Source organism: Taudactylus pleione, unplaced genomic scaffold (genome assembly GCF_031769625.1).
Source record: "Taudactylus pleione unplaced genomic scaffold, aTauple2 ptg000845l, whole genome shotgun sequence".
Taxonomy (NCBI): domain Eukaryota; kingdom Metazoa; phylum Chordata; class Amphibia; order Anura; family Myobatrachidae; genus Taudactylus; species Taudactylus pleione.
In genome coordinates, this window is record NW_028285247.1 from 4,902,961 (window position 1) to 4,927,404 (window position 24,444).

The 24,444-nt window shown below is 43.2% G+C and overlaps 1 protein-coding gene and 4 non-coding genes across 5 annotated transcripts; 3 read left to right on the forward strand and 2 right to left on the reverse strand.

Moving 5' to 3' along the window:
* The first annotated feature begins 2,331 nt into the window (after positions 1 to 2,331).
* Positions 2,332 to 17,279, forward strand: TNFRSF4 (TNF receptor superfamily member 4). The gene is made up of 7 exons (XM_088458650.1): positions 2,332 to 2,501; positions 8,648 to 8,773; positions 9,769 to 9,903; positions 10,603 to 10,666; positions 14,624 to 14,868; positions 16,396 to 16,506; positions 16,947 to 17,279. The coding sequence occupies exons 1-7, from the start codon at positions 2,363 to 2,365 to the stop codon at positions 17,024 to 17,026; spliced, it is 900 nt and encodes a 299-aa protein (XP_088314776.1). The 5' UTR covers positions 2,332 to 2,362; the 3' UTR covers positions 17,027 to 17,279.
* Positions 17,280 to 22,374: 5,095 nt separating this feature from the next.
* TRNAL-CAG (transfer RNA leucine (anticodon CAG)) lies at positions 22,375 to 22,457 on the forward strand. Its single transcript has one exon. It is a non-coding gene; the product is annotated as a tRNA-Leu (tRNA).
* A 193-nt stretch (positions 22,458 to 22,650) lies between these two features.
* Positions 22,651 to 22,723, reverse strand: TRNAF-GAA (transfer RNA phenylalanine (anticodon GAA)). Its single transcript has one exon. It is a non-coding gene; the product is annotated as a tRNA-Phe (tRNA).
* A 582-nt stretch (positions 22,724 to 23,305) lies between these two features.
* TRNAR-CCU (transfer RNA arginine (anticodon CCU)) lies at positions 23,306 to 23,378 on the reverse strand. Its single transcript has one exon. It is a non-coding gene; the product is annotated as a tRNA-Arg (tRNA).
* Positions 23,379 to 23,683: 305 nt separating this feature from the next.
* TRNAL-UAG (transfer RNA leucine (anticodon UAG)) lies at positions 23,684 to 23,765 on the forward strand. Its single transcript has one exon. It is a non-coding gene; the product is annotated as a tRNA-Leu (tRNA).
* The last annotated feature ends 679 nt before the right edge of the window (positions 23,766 to 24,444 follow it).

Here is a 24,444-nt window from a genome sequence, read left to right on the forward strand (position 1 = left end):
TGATAGTTCGCTGCATAAAAATGAACGATTTATCATTATCGTTCATAAAAATCGTACCGTGTGTACGCACCATTAGATATCAGATACACACAGACAAAGCTAACCTAACCTTACAGCTCATGAGGCCAAGGATGAGTAAACTGCATTAGTGAACAACACCATAAATATAAAAGTAACCAAACTGAACTAAGGAGGGCATAGAAATGAAATAAATGACCCTCCCATTTACTTCATCTCTATGCCTTCCTTAGGTCAGTGGGGGGAGGACACTTTTCAATGAAAAAGCAAGTATCAGAGTGTATGTCATTGGGACAATACGCCATTATTTATTATAATTGGCATTACACCTTGGTGCGTCATGTGCCATCTCGTGACACTGTTAGCTAACAAAGTTTGTTGGCGCTCCTTTTTTTAGGTCATATTTCATGAAGTCACTGAAATTTGTTTATATCCAGTGCATTGTAGGTCCACAGTTGCCGCCATTTTGGATGAGTTATCCACATTAGATTTTGCATTTTTCTTATGATAAAAATTAGTCATCACTTAGCAGTTTTACCTGGGTTTTGTAATATGGTTTCAGGATGCTTTCACTGTGACATAATCCTGAAGTCTCATGCCGGCATGGAACTCCTTATTGCTGGTTGTGGTTGGTTCCATCCTTCAGGATATGGGTGATCTTATGTGATATGCACATATAATTTATTCATTTACACTCTTTAATCAGATTAATTTTATATTAAACCTAAAATATTAAACTGAGGTATCTTCTGGCATTTTTTGTGTTCGGTTCTGATTCCGGCAAATTTATGCTAAGGTCCAATAATCGTCTGGTTTATCTTCTGAGTGACAATGGAGGATAACATCTCACTTATAGGGCATGATTCAGAGATGGATGCAGACCTGATATTTCTGCATTTGAGTGATTATCGATGGTCTGTGCATGCATATGATTCACAGTTCGCGTGTCAAATTAAATTACCGTCGTGGTTGCAGCAAGGTTTTGGGGCATATAACATGGAGTTTTTGGGGCATATAACGGGGAAGGAGCGTCTCAAACGGAATCGGTATGAAATACCAACAGTCGGGATCCTGGAGGTCAGAATCGCGACGCCGGGATCCCGACAGGGTAAATATACCAACAGTTGTTTATTCGGTATGCTAACCCTCCCCCTCTCCCTACCCTACCCCTCCCTCTTTGGTGCCTAACCTAAACTTCTCCCCTAGTGCCTGAACCTAAACTCCCCCTCCCTGCACCCTAACCCTCCCTCCTTAGTGCCTAACCTTAACCCTCTCCCTAGTGCCTAAACCTAACCCTCCCTCCAACCCCGTTACTTATCTTCAGCATCCCGGCGGTCGGTATTCTGGCGACGGGATTCTGACCGGCGTCGGTATTCTGGCGACGGTATTGTAAGTGTCGGCATCGTAACCACTGGGATGCTGAACGCATACCGTCTCAAACACAGGAGTGTTGTGACCACTGTGGGGGTTACTAGGCGCTTCTGCGTCCGATGCTGGGTATTTGTACACAATCGCTTGGATTTGCAAAGCTGCCGGTAGGCATCTCAATACAATCCCAGCTGCAACATTAGCATATTTTCGCACGACTGCTGCATACAAATTTGCAGTATCGGTGGCGGCATTAGTGTTCATCACTGGATCAGGCCTTTTAAATGTTAACGACAACAGATAAGCTTGATTTATTCACCTTTAACTACTAGACTCTGGGTCTTATGCACTGTGCCAGCTTGGTGCATTGTGTGAATTCACAGTGAAAATGCCCAGAACATTGGTGCATGCATATGAGTCCATGCAGATTTCTGTGATTGTGCCACTTATGTTCACCTGTGCCTGGCTGGGCAGGATGAGGGAGTTCTAATGTATCTGACTGCAGTAAGTGGCATGTTTGTGCTATCCTGACTACATGCACATTAGATACATACATGACTGACCTCACCTGTATTATCTGTGGGTGGTCAGGGTCCAGGGCAGGTGCACATGGCAGATGATAATGCTGACGGTCCTCAGCACTTGAAGAAATGTCCCTATTTTTCAATACTGACTGAACAATTCCTGTTATTCTATTATAGAATGCCATTCACTTTCCCCAGTCTTATTCCCTGGCCTTTGTTAATGTTTTTCAAAAATTAATTTTAGAAACACAAAATAAATAAAACAAATACTGTATTTATAATCTAACATTTCAGAATGAGAATTATAGTACACACAGCACTGCTCGTGCAAGAAATATATAATTGACCCTTCAAACCCGTGCTGAGAAAATCCCCACCCTCTAATTGATGATTGGTTAGTAAGAGAAGCATAACTTCCTCCAAAGCTGGAAAATTGCTCATTTGCTCTTGAGATGTCTGGCTTCTATATCCAGCTCACGGTGCTGCTACCCCTGCTGGTCCGTTCTCATTATGCCCCCCCCAGCTGTGGGAAAAACCAATATCCCGAAACGTCCAAGGGTAGAGCAGTTTGCTGCAACTTCTGTGCTGCAGGTGAGACCATTTATCTTTCATCTCTTACAATTTGTTTAATAGTCCGGTTTATTTTATTTAATTAAGTGCTAATAATGGTAAGTAGCTGTTTGTTTTTATGTGATAAATGAACTGTTGATATAATTTTGTTGTGGAAAATATTAATTTCAGTTTTTCTTTCGGACAAATACTTAACTATTATATGACTACAGTAATTTGCTTATTAGGAAGAGGGAATAAAACTAAGAAAATGTCTTGACAAATAGCTGAACAATAACTCATTAACTTCTGAAAATTAAAGTTACAGAGTGACAAGTGTGTGTGTGTATATATATATATACATAGGCATGTATAATAAGGGTAGAGCAAATTAATTCATACAGCCTCAGTAAATGCGGTATGCAGTCGGGATGCCGACGTTCTGAATGCCGACCGTCGGCATCCCGACTGTCTAATCCCGGCAAGGGTCTAATGACAGGCGTCAAAATCCTGACGCCTGTCATTTTACCTTAGCCGGGAGCCCGGCATCCCGATCGAAGGTAAGCTGGGCGCAGACAGCCGCAGGGGGGGAGGATTAGGTTAGGGGCTTCCGGTGGGGACTTAGAGTTAAGCACCCCCCCCCCTCCCCGGGAGGGTTAGGGTTAGGCTGCGGGGAAGGGGGGGTTAGGTTTAGGCACTTAGAGGGGGGTTAGGCACCCGTAAGGGAGGGTTAGAAAGGTTAGCGATACTTACCTTAATTTATGATCGGGATTTTCACCCTTGCCGGGCTGCCGCTGTCGGGATTTGAACCATACTGATTCCGTAAATGCAAGAGGAAGAGAAATGAGAAGATGTAAAGCAGATCATCATGTACCCAGGGGGAGTTGATAGAGCTCAGACAACTTGCTGACACCAATGGAGCTCCACAACAGCAAACTGCTGCGAAATCATGTTGGGATTGGAATCACTAATCCTGGTGCTAGCACACGTCCGCTACTCGGTATGTGGTCAGGAAGCCAGCGGTCAAAATGCCGACCGCCGGTTTCCAGACTGTAAAATCCAGACGTGGGACGATAGGCATCGAAATCCCGATGCCTATCATTGTCCACCCTCCAAAATCCCTACACCCGGCATATTGAATGAAGGTAAGCCAGGCGTCGTGAGCAGACAGCCGCGGGGGGTGGAGGGTAAGGTTTAGGGGCTCCTGGGGGGACTTAAGGCTAGGCACCCATCCCTGGGAGGGTTAGGCTAGGGGAAGGGTGGGTTAGGGCTAGGCACCCCCCCTGGGTTAGATTTATGTGTGGGGGGAGGGGAGGTTAAGTTTAGGCACACCTGGGGGAAAGTTAGGGTTAGGCACTAGGGGGGGAGGTTAGGGTAAGGCACCCCTGGGGTGAAGTTAGGCTTAGGCACTAGGGTTGGAGGTTAGGGTTAGGCACTAGGGGGGAGGTTAGGGTTAGGCACCCCTAAAGGAGGGTTACGGGAAGGAGACGGTTAGGGATAGTTAAAATACTTACCCTGTCGGGATCTTCAGTCTTCTGGCGTCGGTATTACATGTGCCGGGCTTATGTCCGGCGGTATGTCATACCGATTCCCTGCTGCTCAGGCAAGTGGCAGTATATATTGCAGGTCCCAGCAATATGCTAGGAGATCAAACATTTGTGGTTTATTTTATGGCTTTTGCTGCTTACTTGCATATCACACATAGTCATGATGTTTGTCTGGACAGCACAGGGATGTGCGGTCAGGGTAGGCAGGGGAAGCAGAGCTTTCTCTGTCATACTTCCTCCTCTACTATACTCTCTGTCCTTCTCCAGAGTTTTATATAAAAACTGTGTTTGTTATTATACATGTGTGCTTCCCCAGCCACTGACCTCACCACACGTCACTGGTGACCGTGTCCCCCGATGGTGATTGCAAAAGCTCACTGTACTCGCCGAGCAGCATACTAATCTGTCAGTCCAATTTACTACAGTACATCAGAGTTGAAAACGTCTATTTTGATGTATTGAATAGGACTGAGCAGTCACTCAATGAAAAGATATATTGATTAAACTTCATGTGTGTGGGTAAGAAAGGTTTAACTGTTTTAGACAGCTACAATATTGTTGCAACAAATAAAGAAACTGTCTGAATATATCCTGTCTTTTGTCAAATTCTGTTATTGCTTTTACGTTCTATAATGTGAGTGCTCAGACTACCATCTCTTCATACTGAATTCATCCATGCCAGCTGACTCTTCAGGATGGGAGCAGAAACTACTTTTATTATGTTTTTATTTCCACCTGAAGGCAACAGAAACATCATTAGCAAAAGACACAGACTCGCTGGGAGAGTCTAATTCAATCGAACAAATTGTTAACTGATGAAAAGTTTTCCCTCTTTACATAGGGCCTGATTTAGAGCTGTACGCTATTATTGTCGCCACTGCGTCTTTGTACAGGGTGTCTCTGTAAAAATGATGCAGATGTCGCCAGAGATGTCTTAAGTATAAAGACACCCACTGCCGACTTCTCTGATCTTTGGCATGCCCAGAAAACTGTGCCAACATGACTAGTTTTCTGGAACGCTCCCCTTTGCTGTACCCAAATGCCAGCAGCATGTCTATCTAGCTGCAGCTTTTGGGGCACTGTCCTCTCAGGACCAGATGTGAACCTGAGCAGTGCGGTTCCTGTTCATACACAGATCATCAAACATCAGAGATTTAAGGAAATATTGGATTTACGTAAATCTCTGAATCGGGCTCAGTCAGCAGCGGCATGAGTATCATTTTCCATGAAGTCTGGTGTGTATAGAAATCAAATACTTCCTCCACAGTTTCAAATATATATATATTTTTTTCTAGATCTGTCACCTCCTCATCCTGTGAAGTACTTATGTTCCTACAGTACCGTTTCCTCCCATAAAAATGCGAGGGTGGTGATATTTCCGTTTTTGTAAAAATAGATCAGTATTTTTTTTTTGTTCGGCCAAAAATATGTTTATTATCTAGTCATGACACTTTCTGATCTGCAGACATTGCAGCTTTCATACATCATTAAGCGGAAATAATGTCATAGGGGAAGCCCCGGAGCAGAACCGGTTTGGTTCATTGCACACTTAGGGGCCTATTTATAAAATAATATTTGTGGGATATCTCCCAAAGCAGCCTTTTTTGGGGGTATCCGCAAATATTAAGGATCCCTTGTATGTAACATGGAGGGGCCCCACAAGATATCGGCATTACCTTCCATGGTCCCTGCATTTCCAGTGTATCTATTTACGAGCTGTCAGATTTAACAAACTTCGGAATTAAAGCTTTTCGGAGCTTGGCCACGGCAGCTAACATCATCTTCTTTAGGGGCGTATTTATCAACTATTAGGTTTTAGACCTTTGTAATTTGTAAGTTGTCCTCCATGTGATTCTAACTAGGTCAGATATTACGAGATGATCAAACTTATTTAACAACTGTATTTGGCATGAGCTAAAATCAAATAATAAATATAAACTGCAATGCAGCAGAGGACAAGGAGGCATGGATTCCCTGGCATAGTACATTTTCCCACTATGCCCTTTTTCAATAAATTGTTGGATGGTTTCTTGACCTATCCCATACACTGACAGAGGTCATGATATAGAAATGTTTGTTCTGATTGCTCCACATGATCCAGCAACATTCCTTCACCATTCTAACTTTTCTTCCCAGGATATGGTAACACATACATTACAATCTGCAGGTACACCCTATGGAAATTCAGAGTTCCTTCTAGGATTGGAGCTGGATGACTACATTATGCCCAATTCCTTATCTCCAGCTCAGACATTATGTGATGTCCATAATACAACTTAAACTAAATAGGCCAGTATCTGACAAGTCGGACCCTACTCCTAAAATATAAAAATGTCACAATTAGATGTTTATAATAAGATCTTCAAAACATAAAGGTAATGTCTTTTGGCAGAAAACGTGTGACAGACGGAGATAAGACATTCCCACTATTGGTAGCTCAGATAGCCTTCAAAAGATGACAACTCCTTTCTCTCAGTGAGGTTACTTTGAGATACATCTTTAAACTATCATTAGGTTAATATATATCGTAAACTCAGAGAGAACACGTCATCCAGGTCTAGTCAGGTTTGTTCTGAATAATTTACCCGCAACAATTCTTCTGTACAATCACACATTAAATAAATTGATCTCCTCCAGCAGTGGTTCTTAAATAGGGAGAAAATCTTCAAAGGCCAAATAAGATATAATTACTAACAATAAATAGAAAGAGCTGCCGTTATCAAAGGATACTGAGGAGATAGGGTATCAATAAAAATTATATCGGAATGTATTAAAAACATCCCTGCGGTGTGCTTGAAGTAAAGTAATTGCTAGCTATTGTGATCACTTTACTTCCTGCTTCGGCTATCGGCCACGTTACAGCGCATGCGTGGTCAAACCATGCATGTGTCAGCGGCCAGTGCCTTCTCTCGGTAAATATTATGGAATGTGTAGACCTTAGACTACAATTATGCGCTGCATTCAGGAGCTTGGTAAATCTCACATATGGCAGTCCCCATAGAAAACTATGGTGTCTGGTTGTACAATTGAAAACAGGTGATACTTGAAATTTGCATATATCTCACAAAAATGGGTGTTTTTAAGGAATACCCCACAAATGTCTACTGATAAATATGCCCCTATATGAACTGCTTTGAGATCTGCTGTGCTGCATGAAGAATCAAATCACTAGGCTAATTAAACTGGAGCCTGAACTTATCATTTTGATTCCCATACTGAAGTTGAATACATTGACTTTGGGGCCCATTTATCAAAGTGCATTTGAGGTAAATTCCCCGAACACACCTGTTTTCGGGGGTTTACCTCAAATACTTAGTATTCCCCGAATGTATGAAGGAGGGACCGCAGCAGGTATCTCCGATACCTGCTGCGATCCCTCCATTGCCGCCGGCAGCCGCCTCCCCCATAGGTTTCTATGGGGGATGCGATGCTGCCAAATGTATCAAATATATCATATCTTGATTCAAGACTGATATACTGAAAGTGTGGAGTATGTCTCCTAATTACAGTTTTCGAGTTACAGAACAATTGGCCATTTATTGTTGACAAGAGCAGAACCTTGATGCTATACCATCAGTTCTGCTGAATGATTCTGAAATAAGCTGCTACTTAACTGACATTCTGAATGTGTTGAGGTTTATCTCTTGCTGAGCACAAGAATATATATGTGTGTTCTATATTAATGTACTAGCAATAAATACTGTATAGTTTATTATTTACATAACCTATCTTTCGAGTGTCCTTAGATAAACATACCTCTATCTATTTATGGTTTACTAGAATTTTAAATTCATCGTAATGCAACGGATCGCTAGCTATTGTGCCTGGATTTTATGCTTCTGTATCTCTTCTCAGTACCCTTAACCCCCCCCTCCCCCCCAATCTTCCTGTCTTTCATCTCTGTCCTCCTCCCCCAATCTGTCTCTCCTTTCAGTCCCCCTCACCCCCCTTCTACCTGTATCTCACCTCTGTCTCCCTCATCTTCCCCCTGTCTCTTATATCTGAGAGGGATCCCATCCCAACATAGTTGCCTACCCTCACTAATCTTGCTGAGGAGTCCTGTTTCAAGCTCTGATCTCCCTCTCCCCTGCACTGTAAATCAAATCCCCCTGATTCTTTGGATTTGTCACTGCAGCCAGGGGACCCCTGGACAATTATTTGCTGTAGTCACTTAGACTGCTGTCAACTCTCAGCAAATCCCTGTTGGACCCCCAGCAGGTTTTTAACACAGCTTGCCTGACCCCTGTGATCAGTGTCTTCTCAATAGGACTCCCCAGTTATAAAAGCGGAAGTCATTACATCGCCAGGATGGCTCTAATCAGAAGAACTGACCTGGAAGGTAAGGGTACCTGCACATTGGCAATCACAAATGCCGGATATGCAGGCAAAAGAGGATGTATCAGAATTTTTATGCGATAATGAAAACATCCCACCCTGTATCTCTGCTGTCCAGCTGTCAGCATAGGACCGCAGATGAGAGAATAAAGGAAGCCAGTGCTGTAAGCCTGTTGATTTTCTGATAGTTGGTCCATTTCTATATCATGTTTCTACCTTTAGTCTTGTGCGGAATAAAAAATACCCGCTTTCTCATGTCTTATAGTGTTGTATTTGGCCTGCTTTATTTATTAGTGCTTTTTTCAGGTCAAGAAATATCAGACATATGCATTCCAGGCAATTCAGCATCAAAGTGTAGAGATTGCAAAGACCAATATTATAACCCGGAGAACGCCAGGGACCTCTGTAGGAGATGCATGCCTTGTAAGAAAGGTAAGCAACAAAAACAGGACCATAGGCAAAATATAGGGGCACAGTTGCATGCAAGTCGATTTTGCGGATAACCCTTGCGTATCTTCACGTTGCGAGTGTTCTGTAGGTGAGAGTACACCTCTACAGGCAATTCAGAGGTGCATACAACTCATTTGCAATTCCAAATGTAGCCAGGGCCATATTAAGGTTTGGGGGGCCCCAGGGCGACTAACTTGTTGGGGCTCCTACCAATAAGATTGTCAAAATGATATGCTGGTGATGTTATTAAAAGTGTCATGTGTAAATAATACTCCCAGAACACATTATGTCACAGTACCCCTCACATTGGTGATGTAGCTGTGAGTGTGTGTGTGGGGGGGGGCTGGCCTACCTCCCTGGACGTTTTTTTGTTCTTTCAGCACAGCATGTGGCATAGGTGCATGACTGGGTGATAACAGTACGTTTGTACTGTACATATTCAAAGTTTATCAAGGGTATATTGATGGAATTGCTGTTGTTTATGTGTACATATGGCTATTTTTAGGTGGATCTGTGGATAGTACTGGTGCAAGAGTATATAGATAATGATGATGGGTATGATACCAACCATCTGATATGAATAGGGTGGGCGTTCACATAAGTGCGTACATCTCTACATAACATAGAGGCAAACATTTGCATTTTTAAAAATAGGTGCAGTCGGGCCTGATTAGCATGCAACCCTGAATTTGGTCCATAGAGAGCAAATCTTCATCCTTTCTGTCAGCAGGTCTCTGTGATGCTGTAGAACTAGGATCCTCCGTCCCATTAAGGTGTTCTTTACTAAGCAGCAGTGCTGTGGAAGCCTTATCTTGTGAATTTCCAGTTTGCATAAAGGGCATTGGCAACTGCTTGCTTGAATTAACCATTGGGTCTTAAGGGGAATAATACACTGGATCAGGGTAGTGCTGTGCAGAAAGAAGAAGAAATATAAATATACTGTAAAAAATTATTTACGTCTGTTTCTTACTTCACAGACGAAGGAAGTATCGAAATACAACCATGTTCCAAAAGCTCAGATGCTGTGTGCGCCTGTCCTGAAGGAAGTACTCCAAAAAATTACAGAAACACAGCTTGTCGGTGTGACAAAGGAAAAGAAATCAAAAATAACAGTATGTTTCGTACAATTACAATAGGTTTAATGTGGTACAGAAGTTTTAATGTGAAGCAGATTAAAACACATAGCATAATGGTAGAACTTACCTCCTGTCCTCCACAGTCTGCTGAAAATCCAGTGGAGATATTCGATGCTCAAGCAGTCTGAGTCTTTTTGGAGAAAATGCGCTATATAATTTATTACAATATAATTATTATTATTATTATGTTTTCTTACTGCAAGCTGCTTTACAGGTACCACAAAAACTAGCTCCTGATGTCAGGAGAAGACTATTTAATTATACTGCCCAGAGGCAGCACATAGACCAAAGCTGGTAAAAGGGTTTCTCAACTAAAAAACTTAATGAATTTACACCTCTAATATAAAGGAACTAATAATGCTTGAACATGTTTGGTAGAGCCCTAAATCTAATTAAGCTTATGGCCATATTAAAGAACTTTCTAAGCATGCTGAACCTGAAATTCTTTTTAAATTTTAAGACTTCAGTAACAGAACACAATAAAGAACTTATGAGCAAGGGCAATGTGTCTGTCAAGTTACTGTTGTGAATTGCACATAGGGCTCAGTATGTGCTGGGATTGCGTTTCGGCGCTATTTTCGGCTCAATTATATTTAATGATTTTTAAGGTCTTTCAAACATATGTCATATCTTTTGGAGTACCATGACAAATTATTATTATTTTTATTATTTTAGAATGCCTATGTCAATCCGGATATTTCTCAACTAAAGAAAACAGTGTATGTCGCCCATGGACAAAGTAAGTTGATACAAATTTATTTAAAAAAATGTCTTAGTTATTGCCATTTCTATTTTGTGGGGTTCTATCTGCAGACAAGACCAGGAGAATTCTGCCTTGTGTTACATTCATTGAGGTTCCAAGAGAACTGGTTTCCTGAAATCTTGAGAACAGGGGCTGGCTGGCAACTTTTAGCCTGGGGGGCAAATGCATGCAGGCGGCCCTGGCAGAGGAGTAGCGTGTAGCCAGGGTGCTCGAAAGAACGTGCGTGCTACGGCGCCCCCCTCCCTGAAGTGTTCTATTTAGGAGGCAGGTCCATATGGGATTAATGTAAGGTAAAAATAAAGATATGGGGCAGCCCCCTGTCGTAGTGCCCATATGCAGTGCCACCCTGTGCCACAGGAGGACACCCTTATGCAGGCCTCGAGTAGTGCCCCCAGTAGTGATCCCCCCTATGCAGTGCCCCTTATGCCCCCAGTAGTAAGCCCCTTTTATAGTGCTCCCAGTAGTGGTAACCCTTATGCAGTGCCCCTTAAATAGTGGCCCCAGTTGTAGTCTTCCCCATATGCAGTACCCCCACTATTGCCCTTTATATAGAGCCCCCAGCAGTGGTCCCTCGATGCAGTGCCCCCAGGGGTAGTCCCCTCCCCCCTATGTAGTGCCCCTAGTAGTAGTCCCCTTCCCCCTATGCAATGCCCCTTGTAGTAGTCCCCTCCCCTTGTAGTGCCCCTAGTAGTAGTCCCCCCCAGTAGTAGTACCCCCCTTGTAGTGCCCCCAGTAGTAGTAGTCCTGCCCTTGTAGTGCCCCCAGTAGTAGTAGTCCCCCCCTTGTAGTGCTCCCAGTAGTATTCCCCCCCTGTAGTGCTCCCAGGAGTCCCCCCCTTGTAGTGCCCCCAGTAGTATTCCACCCCTGTAGTGCTCCCATTTTATTCACTGCGGGAGCCGGAAGATGTCCGGCTCTGGCAGTTGGAGCAGCAGCCGATGACAGTCTGTCTGACTCTCATCAGCTGCTAAAGCAAACACACTGCTTGAGAATACTGGCTGAGCCCACAAAGGGCCTCACCTATATGCAAATGATGAGTAAACTTTGTTTTCGTTTATTGATTCCTGTGTTGGCAGCTGTAAGAGGCCTTGTACCTACCCCGTTTCACTAGCAGTTTTATGTCATTTAGCTTAGCAATAAGCTTGTGTTCAAGCCCTTGGAGACACAGGCTATATTTTCTCTTGTCATTCCCCAACCCAGGGCTGGTGATATGGTGTTTGACACCCCCCTGCAAACTATAAATTTGTGCCCTCCTACAAAGGAGGTGACAGAGGGAGTGGGTGATGAGGAGAAGAAAAGGATGAAGGGGAGAGGGTGATGGGGAGAGGCAAAGAGTGACAATGGGCGGCATGCATGACGCTTCGTATTTGGAATGTGATGCATCATGCCACCCTTTGCATCCATGCTGACGGTAATAACGTTGCCCACTGAATATATCACATTCTGGGGGTTGATGCATATGAGAAATGCAGTCAAACCCCCGAAAACTTCATTTTCGGGGGTAGAGGGGTTTGACCGCATTATTTACTTTACCCAATGTGAGGAGGTGACAGGGAGAGGCAGTGGGTGACAGGCTGTGGGTTACAGGAGGGAGAGGGTGACTGGGTGAGGCAGTGGGAATAGAGGCTGGCGCAAACAAGGGATGGGCAGATGGGCAGAAAAGCTGGTGCAGACAGAGGATGGGCAGAGAGGCTGGAGCAGACAGAGGATGGGCAGAGAGGCTGGAGCAGACAGAGGATGGGCAGAAAGGCTGGAGCAGACAGAGGATGGGCAGAGAGGTTGGAACAGACAGAGGTTGGGCAGAGAGGCTGGGGCAGAGAATGGGCAGAGAGGCTGGTGCAGAGGATGGGCAGAGAGGCTGGTGCAGAGGCTGGGCAGAGACTTTGGGGCAGAGGATGGGCAGAGATGCTGGGGCAGAGGATGGACAGAAAAGCTGGGGCAGAGGATGGGCAGAGAAGTTGGGGCAGAGGATGGGCAGAGAGGTTTGGGCAGAGGATGGACAGAAAGGCTGGGGCAGAGGATGGGCAGAGAGGCTGGTGCAGACAGAGAATGGGCAGAGGCTAGAGCAGACAGAGAATGGGCAGAGAGAATGAGAAAAAGGCTGGCACAGAGAGGAAAAAGGCAGAATGCAGGAAAAGGGCTGAGAGGCTGACATAGGCAGGAACAGAGAGGAAAATTATACCACTTGGACCATCTTACCTGTCTCTACATGCCATTTGGACAGCCTCATGTACCACCACCACACATGCCTCCAGAAACCACTCAGACCATCAACTTTGACCTCCCCATGCCACAACAAATACCACACTGACCCTCCCCACATCCCACAAAAACTACCCTTATTGTCCTCAATCAGTATTTTTCTAAAGCTTTCACCTCCCAAGAGCTCTCTGTGGATCTAGTAGGTGCTGGGGCAGAATAACAGCTGCTGTCTCCACTGTCAGGTGGACCTCCTTAGCTCTTACTGCTGCTGTACTTGGACTCCTGCTCCATCCCCCCTTCCTGATGTGTATGCGCGGCCGTGTACTGCACACTAGTAGCCTGCACACAAAAGCCCATTATGTTCAGGGTGGAGGGGCTGATGTAGGCAGGGCTGGTCTGAGCCACAGTCCCCCTCAGCACAGCAGCACTCCGGACAGATAAGTTTTAAACTATGGGTCCAGAGGCCTGAGTGCACCGCAAACCCAACACCCATTACAGATATGCCCCTGCTGCTATGGTCTCATTTATAGCCATCACTGAACTAATATCTAAGGCAGAGCTTAATAAACACTGACATTACAATGGTCTCTGATAAAAGCACTGACAGCCCACCACATTCACTAACAATGTACACAGATAAGATTAAGTTTTTACTGCCCCTCCAATTGAAAATGCTACCTGAAGCAAGCTCCTACATATAATTCCTAGGGATATATTTACTAAGAATCGTGTCTGGCTGAGTTTACATTCCCGTGTGTGTTTACTGTTTTCCCTGATTTTGAAACGCAGAGCTTACTAAAGCCAAACTCGGGTGTAGAAACATGATTCTGCCTGCAAAACACGGCCGAACACACAAACAGAAGTCAATACACCATCAAACTAACTCGCAAGCACTTTCTATAAACAGGTAGACACTGTGATTTACACAGGATCGTGTTTGCAAACCAGGACCAATATAGAAGTTTTAAATAGACCACCTCCTCAGCAGCGTGTTCTGCAGAAGCACTGCACAGATCAATGTGATCTGTGCAGTTTTCTGTGTGTTGTAGGTGTAATAAAGATTTTTTTTAAAAAGGCATGGGGTTTCCCCCCAAAAGCAATACCATCCCTGGACCTCTGAGCCCGTTCTGCTAAAGGAAAATTAGGGGAAAAACCGACGTGGGGTTCTCCCTATTTTCCTATAACCAGCACCGGTCTGAACCAGCTGGGTTGGTAATACCATAGCAGGGAGACACACAGCTTGGGGTGTCTCCCTGCCAAAGCATTTTCCAGCCACAAACTGGTCAGCCCAGGGTTACGCTTAAGGGGAGGGGACCTGGCTCAATTTTTCTTAAATTGTAACTCTTTATTACACCAAAAACACTGCACAAATTACACTGATCTGTGCAGTGCTTCTGCTGAACATGTTGCTCACAGGCACTTCTTCTATTTATTTCAGCTGAACTTGCACACGATCAAACACGATTCCATAGACCATTAGTAAAAATTATTCAGTCAAACATGATTCTTAGTAAATTTGTGTATTTGATAGAGAAAAACTCACACCTGTTTCAGCTATGCCCAGCGTGTTCATTCTTGGCCAGGCATGACTCTTAGTAGATTTACCCTTTAGCGTGGGATGAGCATGCCCCAACACGGTGTATGGTTAATCATTTGTTGCATGTTTCTTCACTTTGCAGCCTTGTTTCTCTTCATACCATTTTATCCCTTTTCTGTGGTTTTTCTTTTTATCAGCTGCACCGAAAAAGGTGAAACAATTTTGGAGGCAGGTTCTGCCACACTAGATGTAAAATGTACCAAACCAGCGAATGTCACATTGGATGTTCCCCCCAAAATTGTAACACAAACACCGACACATTCAAGTCATGGAATTACTATTCAACAGCAAGGCAGTGCCACCACTATTCAGAACATCACAAAGATTTCTTCTGACATATCCAGCACTGAGAAAACCATAGAGAATGGCTTTCTGGCCTGGGGTAAGTGTGTTTGTCATTTCTTTTTACACCTAGCAAGAGTCTATTTTCATGCACACACAGGAGTTGCCTACGTCTAAAGTTACATTCCTCCTTTGTGACTGAAAACAATATTGTGTAAATATATTTACACTAGGGATGTGCAGGCTCGGATAGGTTCGAGTTTGCACGTGGAGTTCGGATTTTTCCCTCCAAAAAAACGGAACTCAGAAAGAGGCAAAACGTCATCTTACATGGACGAACATCATCATTCCTGGACAAAAGTCCAGGAATGATGATGTTCGTCCATGTAAGATGACGTTTTGCCTCTTTCTGAGTTCCGTTTTTTTGGAGGGAAAAATCCGAACTCCACGTGCAAACTCGAACCTATCCGAGCCTGCACATCCCTAATTTACACCCTTATTTTGGCGTATGTTTGTGTACCAAACCTGGTTAAATAGAATTATGCTGGCTACCCACTGGCCGACATATAGGCCGTTCACTTGAACAGCTGATATATCGTGTGTGCGTTGGCCAGTGTGTACCAACGATATGTCTGTGAACGACGTCGTTCATAGACATATTGCGTCGGCTGTGCTGCACAGCCGATACCCAATATATCTGCATATATATTGGGGCATCGTGCTGTGTGTACGGGCGGTCAGCCAACCGCCTGTACACTTGCTACATGGGCTGGCTTTGATTGACAGCTCAACTGGGTGGGCGCATTTTAAGTGCCAGTCCAGTTGTGAAGTCAGTCACGATGGATCATGCAGACTGTATGCAGAACATATGTTCTGCATAGTCTGCAGATATATCTATCAGGTGTGTTCCCACCTTTAGGCATTGCAGGCCTGGGCCCTCATTCAGAGGTGCTCGCAAAAAGCGAGCGCTCGCTCTGAATCACGGCGGCTGCTTTTTTTAAATTTAACCCAGCCTCCTGGCCACTCGCTAAGCTGTGGGTTAGCGAGTGGCCAGGTGATGGACCCACAGCTTTTGCGAGCGGCCAGGTGATGGTAGTGATCATCGCGACCATCGGGCTTGCGATGAGACCCTTGTGGTAGGATCTCGTGTGCCGCAAGCCTCAGTGAGCTTCCTACTCAAATAGAGCAGGAAGCTCACTACTGACATCACGAGTGATGTCAGTAGGGCCGCCCACAAACGGCAGGCATTCCTTCAGGAACGCCTCCGTTTGTCCAGCCACCCCCCCGCCCCGCCTACAAAACGGGGCGAGCTGTAGATCAACATAGGTGTGTGAGCAGTGCCCCTCCATCGACCCGCTTGCGAGCGCATAATGCTTGCGAGCGAGTCTGAATGAGGTCCCTGGTTCAAAGCAAAAAATAAATAAACAGCAAAAGCAATTTGCACCTTGGAAAACTATGTTGCGCTGCAGGTTATGGAAAGTCTATAATGCTTTGGAATGTTAACAGGATTTCTATAAAATATTAACTATTCTTTTGCACAGATTCCATGATATATAGCGCCAGCAAATTCCATTGCACTTTACAAGTATATGTTAATAATATATACTGCCCTGTTTTACTCTCTTAGGGGCCCTGTCATTAATTCTAATTGGAGTTATCCTATTGTCAGTCTCTGCTGTAATAATTATTACTATGATAATACAGACAAACCGTAAAAAGAGGAAAAGAGGATTCATTAGTAAGTATTACACCGTCTTTGCAACAAAAACGTCTCTCATTACTTAGAGAAATGTCTATAATAGTTTAGAAATTAGCTGTGTGCGCTAAAATTTTGATTTTGTCATTTTTAAGCATTTTCATTTATACAACAAGTGCTAATTCACATTTTAAATGTATTTATTTAATTTTGTTGCCCCATAAAACTTTCTATCTGAGGCTGCTACCTTCTTATAGCTTCACGTTGGCATTCTACACTGTTTTGTGCTTTTATATACTTATTAATGGGATACTATGCTTCCCTTTTATGATGTATACAGTTCACTGGCGCTCTATATAGTTTTATGTTATCACATGACATGGGCTCCTGTGCTTGGCTATATATCTCACACGCTGCACATTTTAGTCGTACTAGCTGACTAATGCTTACAGTTTATATTTTGTTCGTGTTTCTTCTCTCAGGAGGTGAGAGGTGCAAACTTCCTGTACAGGAGGAAAGCACAAGTTCTGACAGCAGTCTTGCCAAGCAATGCCCAGCATGAGGGAGACTGGGAGTCTGCATGCGGCAGCCATTTTCCACTGGCATCCAGTGATTCTATATAATACAGGGATCCTCTGTGACTCGAAGCGTCTTACAGTATATGCAGCTCACTATATGGGACTCTATAACAGCTGTGACAGACTATAGACTCACCACAAAATGACTCGTTTTTAATATGTCATTTCCGTTAAATCCTCTTGGATGACCTGACTGAAGCAATGTATCTCACCAACAGAAGGATGCTGAGGGTGATTGTGTGACTGGAAGAGTTTCACCTACAATTCAAATTCTGTATAGTGATAACTTATTGTGCAGTCCTCAGAAAATCTTACTGTTATACAAATCTTCATTTTCTGACAAAATTTTTCAATAATATATACTGTATGTTAGTACTTAAAATATTACAGCAGTTTACAAATTATGAAACACTGTTTAACCAGCGCTTCCTCTTCATACTGCAAGACAAAGGCCAGAACTGACAGTATAGCAAGGATGGCATTATAAAGAGGGTGATATTAATTAATCCATGGATGTAGGTGCAGTAAGTGCCATTGCTATGAGGCCCAGCGGCTTAGGGGAGGTGGCCTGACTCAACTGAACCCAGGTCAAAAACTTGTCTACTAGGTTCCCGGATTGCTCGCTAATCACTGTGTGGCATAATGTGAACTGGAGGACTGTGGGCCTGATTCAGACCCGCTCGCTAAGATGCACACTCTCGCTGCTGCCGATGGTATGCAGTGTGTATGCATTGCAGTGCGCGTGCGCATACCTTAGCGAAAGTTCACAATGCATTCGCTCGCTGCACATAGACAGCCCAGCAGAGTGAGTGACAGGGGAAGCCGTTTGTAGGTGGTAACAGGGGCTGGCCATTAAAAACGGGGGAGTTGAGGTGCAAACGCAGGCGTGCCTGAGCATCTCAATGGCGATTTAGAGGTGTGCATAATTATAAGACAGCATCATAGTACACGTCACCTGGCTTGTTTTTATACTGAAGTGCTCGCAGTGCTTACGGCAGGGTATGGTCAGCCTCGAACGCTGCGATAGCATCCGATGTACAGATGGTTGCATACACTCCTGGACATGACGTGCACAAGTGGGCATCTTAAAACAGGCTGGTGGGTGTATGCATACACTATGTGATCGCTCTCTAAGAAATACTGGGCGTGCTAATGCATTGCTGTGCGGTAGCACTGCCTATGCAATTTGCATACACATCGTGCGAACTATCGCATCTAGCGAGCAGGTCTGAATCAGGCCCTGTATGCCTTGTGTACTGACAGCATTACAATGTAACATAATTTTTATTTGGGGCACTATAATATGGCATAATATGAACTGGGTGCACTGTATGATATAATGTGAACTAGGGCTCTACTATGGGGCATAACAAGAACTAGGGTACCACTATCATTCATAAAATGTACTAGGGCACTACTACGGGGCATAAAATGAACAACTGCAGTGGTGAGAGGTGTTTCTTTAGTAAGGAGGTAGAGGTCCAGGAGCGTATCTGTAATGGGTGCAGGGTGTGCAGTGTACACGGGCACCTGGATCCAGAGGGGCACACAACGCACACCCTGCACCCATATAGTCTTAATCAGTACATTTTATTCAGAGAATACACCTGTGCTTACTTCTGTGCTTCTACAGGTAAATATACCTGTCAGAGGGGTGTAGACTTTGAACAATTTCTGCACACAGCTGTCAGTGGGGCCGGACCCAGACGGTAGGCGTTCCCATGGGAACGCCTCCGTCTGGCAGCCACGCCCCCAGCAGGCCCACCAAAGGGGGCGTGCTGTCAATCAACATCGACAGCACGCCCCCTTTGGTGCGAGTCCCGGAGCGACGGCTACCCCGTCGTTAGCCGGGTCTCGCGCATGCGCACGACGGAGCTCCCTCCGTCGTGCGCATGCGCATTTGGGTACCATCGACCCACTTGCGAGCGTCCTGCGCTCGCGAGCGGGTCTGAATGAGACCCTCAGAGTGCAAGAGTGTATGTGGAAAGCCGAGTTACATCAACATTAAGTTATATCAACATCGATACAGCTCTAATAATCCACCCAGCACAGAAATAAAAAAAAGCAAGACCAGCCCCTAAAATGTTCCAGTTCTATTCAGGCCACACATGCAGCAATATCAACAAATTTGTTTGATAAAGGCCCCTATTTAACAAAAAATGTGGTCCTACCATGAAAATTCAAATAGGATCTTGATCTAGTAAACAAGTGCAACAGGCAGAAAAAGGTGGAAACTTTACACAGTACGATCCAAAACCTTGTAAATAGACAATGTAAATAAAGAAATGATACTGCATTAGTCTGTTCATCCTTCTATCATATCAGCAATCACTTTACAATGGATATTATTTGCATAAAAAAGAAAATAGTGTCATTCTGTTAGTGTGAGAAAATACCCTGGTGACTAATGTACTGTATATAGAGGAACATTTTGTGGGTTCCAATTTCAAGTAAACACCGTAAAACACTGATAGATGCCAATAGTATTCTCCTTACAGAAAAAGTTCTTTCTTGCAAATCAACCTCTTAAATCCCTGAATATTTATTGTGGTATTTGCATCGGTAGTCATTCCATTCCATCTCCACATTACCCAAAAAGAAAAAGAGGAGAAGGAATCTTGTAAATTATCTTTCGCACTATTTCAATATAAATTCCACACTCACATGTTTAAAAAAAATAATTCAGCATATCATCTAAAAGACAATGGGGCCCATTTATCAACGAGTTTTATCATACGCAACGAGTTTTAAAACTCGTTGCGTATGATAATGGTGCTCCAGCCAATCAGCTTCCAACTGTCATCTGTTTGAAAAATGACAGTTGGGAGCTGATTGGCTGGAGCACCATTTATAATACACAACAAGTTTTAAAACTCGTTGTGTATGATAATACTCGTTGATAAATGGGCCCCAATATAGGATATTTATGCTTCAATTTGCCTACCAGATGGTATTGGGAAATGTTTAGTAAAAGTCATAATAATGACTTTCATTATTGTGACACTCATTCTACTCCAAACACAGCTGTCTCAAGGCCTAATTCAGACCCGGTCGCAAGCGCTGAGCGCTCGCAACCAGGTCGATGGCGGCCCAGAGCACATGCGCTCGACAGAGCCGGCTCCATCGTGCGCATGAGCGAGCCCCGGATAGCGACGGGCAATGCGTCGCTCCGGATCTCGCACCAAAGCGGGCGTGCTGTCGATGTTGAGTGACTCTGTCAGAGCCGAAATCTCTCTGGGGCTTGCGGCAACGAGACCCTACCACAAGGGTCTCCTCACAAGCCCGATGGTCGTGATGGTCTTGACCATCGTGACCATCTTCCTGGCCGCTCGCTATAGCTGTGGGTGGTCCACCCACAGCTATGCGAGCGGCCAGGAGGCTGTTCTAAAAAAAAAAAAAAAAGACCGGCCATGATTCTGTCAGAGCAACTGGCTCGGAATCAGGCCATCAGTGCTTACAACCCTGGTGTGGTGAGAGGACCATTGCCTCCCTGCTTAACGTATTTCGACGGCAAGTTTTTTTAAAAGCAGATAAACTGAAAACGGTGTTAGCCAATAGAAACAAGCGTAGCTCTTCGGAGCTTGATCAAGATTACACAGCCCCTTTTGATTATAAAAGGGACTGCCATTTTTAAGCATTATTTAGCCTAATGCAAGATATATCTCTGATTTCTCTAGCTTTAGATTCCTATAAAATGATTTAATACCTAAATGATTTGATAAAAATACCCCATAATCTCCCATAAACAAATACCATGCCTGAGACTGTTTGGTGTTCTGGTCTGATGGGTGATGCATTTTATTGGTTAGCCACAGATCCAGTGGAATGAGATGTAGATAATCCCCATTAATAGTTTGGTTTGCTGTCCCATTTTGAGAAAATGCTCTGAACCCTATTACTAATAAAATAGTTGCCCTTTGAAATGGGCATTGTCAGGCTGACTGACATTCACACGCCAAGGCAGAGTAGGAAAGATTATATTTGGTAAGTGAGAAAACTACTTCCACTGCCTACATTTGACCATGATATTGTACCATTTAGGTTCCATTCACTCCAACCAGCAATCAGTGATAAAACTAAAACCATGGGGCTTATTCATCATCGGAGGCCATATTAATTAATCTGACCAATAGCCTGCAGGTCCATCAACACGCCCACAACACACCCATAAAATACTTATCCTATCAGTGATTGCCCTGTTGCTGCCAAGTTACACCCACTCAGTCACAAGTGGGGATGCCTACATCGCAGAATAAAACGGAGTTGCTGAAAGTTGCGTATGTAGGCCCCATGGTATGCACAGCCTGCTATAAATTGTGAGAACCGCACTATGATGGAATTATATGTAACTGAATCAGGCCCCGAGTGCCTCTGATGTAGCCGTCTCTATGCTGGCAGTGCGACAGCATTGCGTTAGCAATCATTAGCATATTTTTGCAGGAGATCTGCGTGCGGTTATGGAGCTGTGATCGCAATAGCGATCCGTAATGAATCTGGCCCTTTGATTGCTTCCTTATGCATTTGCTTAAAAAAAATGGGTATAGCATACAGTTTATTTTTTATAGTATTTTTTTTAGTCCTCTGCAATGTATTTTACACATATTTATTTTAATTTCTGTAATAAATTTGTAAGTGAACAATGTTACTTGTTGCATGTCTTCTGAATAAAAAACTGGCTATGGGAAATGGCTGCAGCAGATTTCTAGAAAAGTCAATGGTTTAAGCGCAATGTCCAGAATATACCATTAGGCATTAACCTAACGTTATCAGAATGCTTTATCTTTTTATGCTTAATGGGGGATTGGTATGATTTACAGACCAGCACCAGTGAAGATCCCAACTGCGCTAAAGGAAAGTATAAACTAACCTACCCCCCCCCCCAACCCTAACCTCCCCCCGGGGGTGTCTAACCCTAACACCCCCTTAATCCCCGGGGGGGTGCTTAACCCTAGATCCCCCCGGGAGCCCCTAACCTAACCCCATCGCTAACCCCCCCCCCTGTCCGTGCTTGGCGCCCGGCTTACCTTCGATCGAGATGCCGTGGGCCGGGCTCCCGGATTAGGTAAAATGACAGGTGTCAGGATTTCGACGCCTGTCATTAGACCCCTGCCGGGATTAGACAGTCGGGATGCCGACGGTCGGCATTTAGACGGTCGGCATCCTGACTGCATACCCTTAATGGAACATTCAGATTACAACTGAAATTGTATGTTTTCAGGCTTTTCTAGCTCAGCAGCATTAAGGGGATATTTAACAGGAAGCTGCATAATGTACTTTATTTATTGCTGAAATTATAAAGACAGATTGGGATTAACTGAGGACCTTACATGTAGTCAGGATGGCCGAGCGGTCTAAGGCGCTGCGTTCAGGTCGCAGTCTCCTCTGGAGGCGTGGGTTCGAATCCCACTTCTGACAGTGTTTATTTATTTTTTCTTCTAGTTTCATTCTCCAATAATAATTGTTTGACTGCGATGTTTGCTTCCCTATAAATATGTAAATAAATAAAAATATTTGTTTCATATGCGTGAGCACCTACTTCTTTTACACCTACTAATGTGTCAGTCACTCTGTGCTAACAAGAAATAATACATTAGTAATAAAAATAGCCTGCCGAAACCCGGGATCGAACCAGGGACCTTTAGATCTTCAGTCTAACGCTCTCCCAACTGAGCTATTTCGGCTTTTAACAATTCTGTTTATTTCATAGGTAGTCAGTCATAAATTCATTTAGCTTTTTTACATACATTAAAATGTATTTAAAGTGTTTGGTTTGTTTGTTTGTCTGTTTATTTATGAAATTATTTATTTCAATATTCAGCTATTTATATATTTATTCATTCAGTTATTTATTTATTCAGATTTTTTTATTTACTTATTAGTTTGGTTAGTTTGCAATTAATAACTGAAGTTAAATCCATGATCTCAGCACAATTTATCCTCAGTACACAAAAATTCTCAAATATGTTTTAAGATAGCAAATAACCTAGGATAACACACAAACAATGAATACATCAGTGTTTGTATGTACCAAATACTTTAGAAATGCTTTAAAAAATAAATCTCATATTGTTTATTTAGCCATGTATTTATTTGCTAATTTATTTAATAATGTATTCATTCTGCAATGTATTCAGTTTAATAAAATTCCATGGCAAGTAAGCTAAAGTGATCGCAGCTACAAAATTCTTAACTAGAAAATAAAATTATTTTAATTGTAAATGTCAAAACTAGTTTTGTGAAGAAAAAGAAAAAAAAAAAAGGTACACCCCAGATGGGACTCGAACCCACAATCCCTGGCTTAGGAGGCCAGTGCCTTATCCATTAGGCCACTGGGGCTGATTGCGATTCTTTAAACTTGCACACACATCCATCCTGATCCTGAAGTGTATTCCTCATAGCTAAAAGCGATTGTTTTAGTGCATACATGTGTATAGCATTTATTCAATAAAACTGTGCCATGCAGTAGAAAACACAGTGACTCTTTTGTTTTGTTACTCACTAAGCAGAAGCACTGTATATACTGCAGAGTCTTACGTTAAAAAAAAAGAAAAAAAAGAATCAATAATAATCCATAATACACCCCACTAAGGCTTTGTCCGATTATGACACATCAAAATGACAATTTAGTTGCTTTATTGTCTGGTAGCGTGGCCGAGCGGTCTAAGGCGCTGGATTTAGGCTCCAGTCTCTCTGGAGGCGTGGGTTCGAATCCCACCGCTGCCAATTCTTTTTTTTTTTCAATTTTCTCTTCTTTAAAGCTCCTTTTTATTTTTCTACATTGCACTAGGTGGCACTGTAATGTTTCCTATACTATAGTTACACGTACAGAGGCTTTGCTGCAGGACATTTCTGAAATGGCGATGGCTGTTGAAATAGTGAGATTGTTTTTTCCCACACCAACTTTTATAGCTGTGATGTTTGTAATTGCTTCATTTTTATTTCTCTTAATGCTTAGTTGCTATGTTAACTCTGTGGTGTGTACATTTCAGGAACAGGTTGAGATAGTTTTTTTCCCACACCACACACCGCACTTTTATAGCTGTGATGATATTTGTAATTAATTATTCATTTTCTTTTCTTTTAATGCTTAGTTGCCATGTTAACTTTGTGGTGTGTACATTTCAGGAACAGGTTGAGATAGGCAAATGTGCTTTAATGTAACTACATAAAAATAAAAACAATTCAAAGCCTAATATTTATGTTATTTTTATTTTAAAGAGACAAATAAAAGTGTCCTTTGAGGTGAAACTTTTTGGGGTATTATCTTTTACAGTAATGAAGTAATAATAATAATAATAATAATGATTTTTATTATTATTATTATTTTACTTTGCATTACTATCAGTGTGTCATAATCATTCTCCTACTTATTTTCCTTTTAACGTATATTATTACGGTTGTT

Excerpts from the sequence above, each read along its gene's own strand:
- TNFRSF4 (XM_088458650.1), top strand. The coding sequence starts at position 2,363 with ATGTCTGGCTTCTATATCCAGCTCACGGTGCTGCTACCCCTGCTGGTC. Across the intron at positions 8,774-9,768 it reads ATGCATGCCTTGTAAGAAAG|ACGAAGGAAGTATCGAAATA; the intron begins GTAAGCAACAAA and ends CTTACTTCACAG. Across the intron at positions 16,507-16,946 it reads GAGGAAAAGAGGATTCATTA|GAGGTGAGAGGTGCAAACTT; the intron begins GTAAGTATTACA and ends TTCTTCTCTCAG.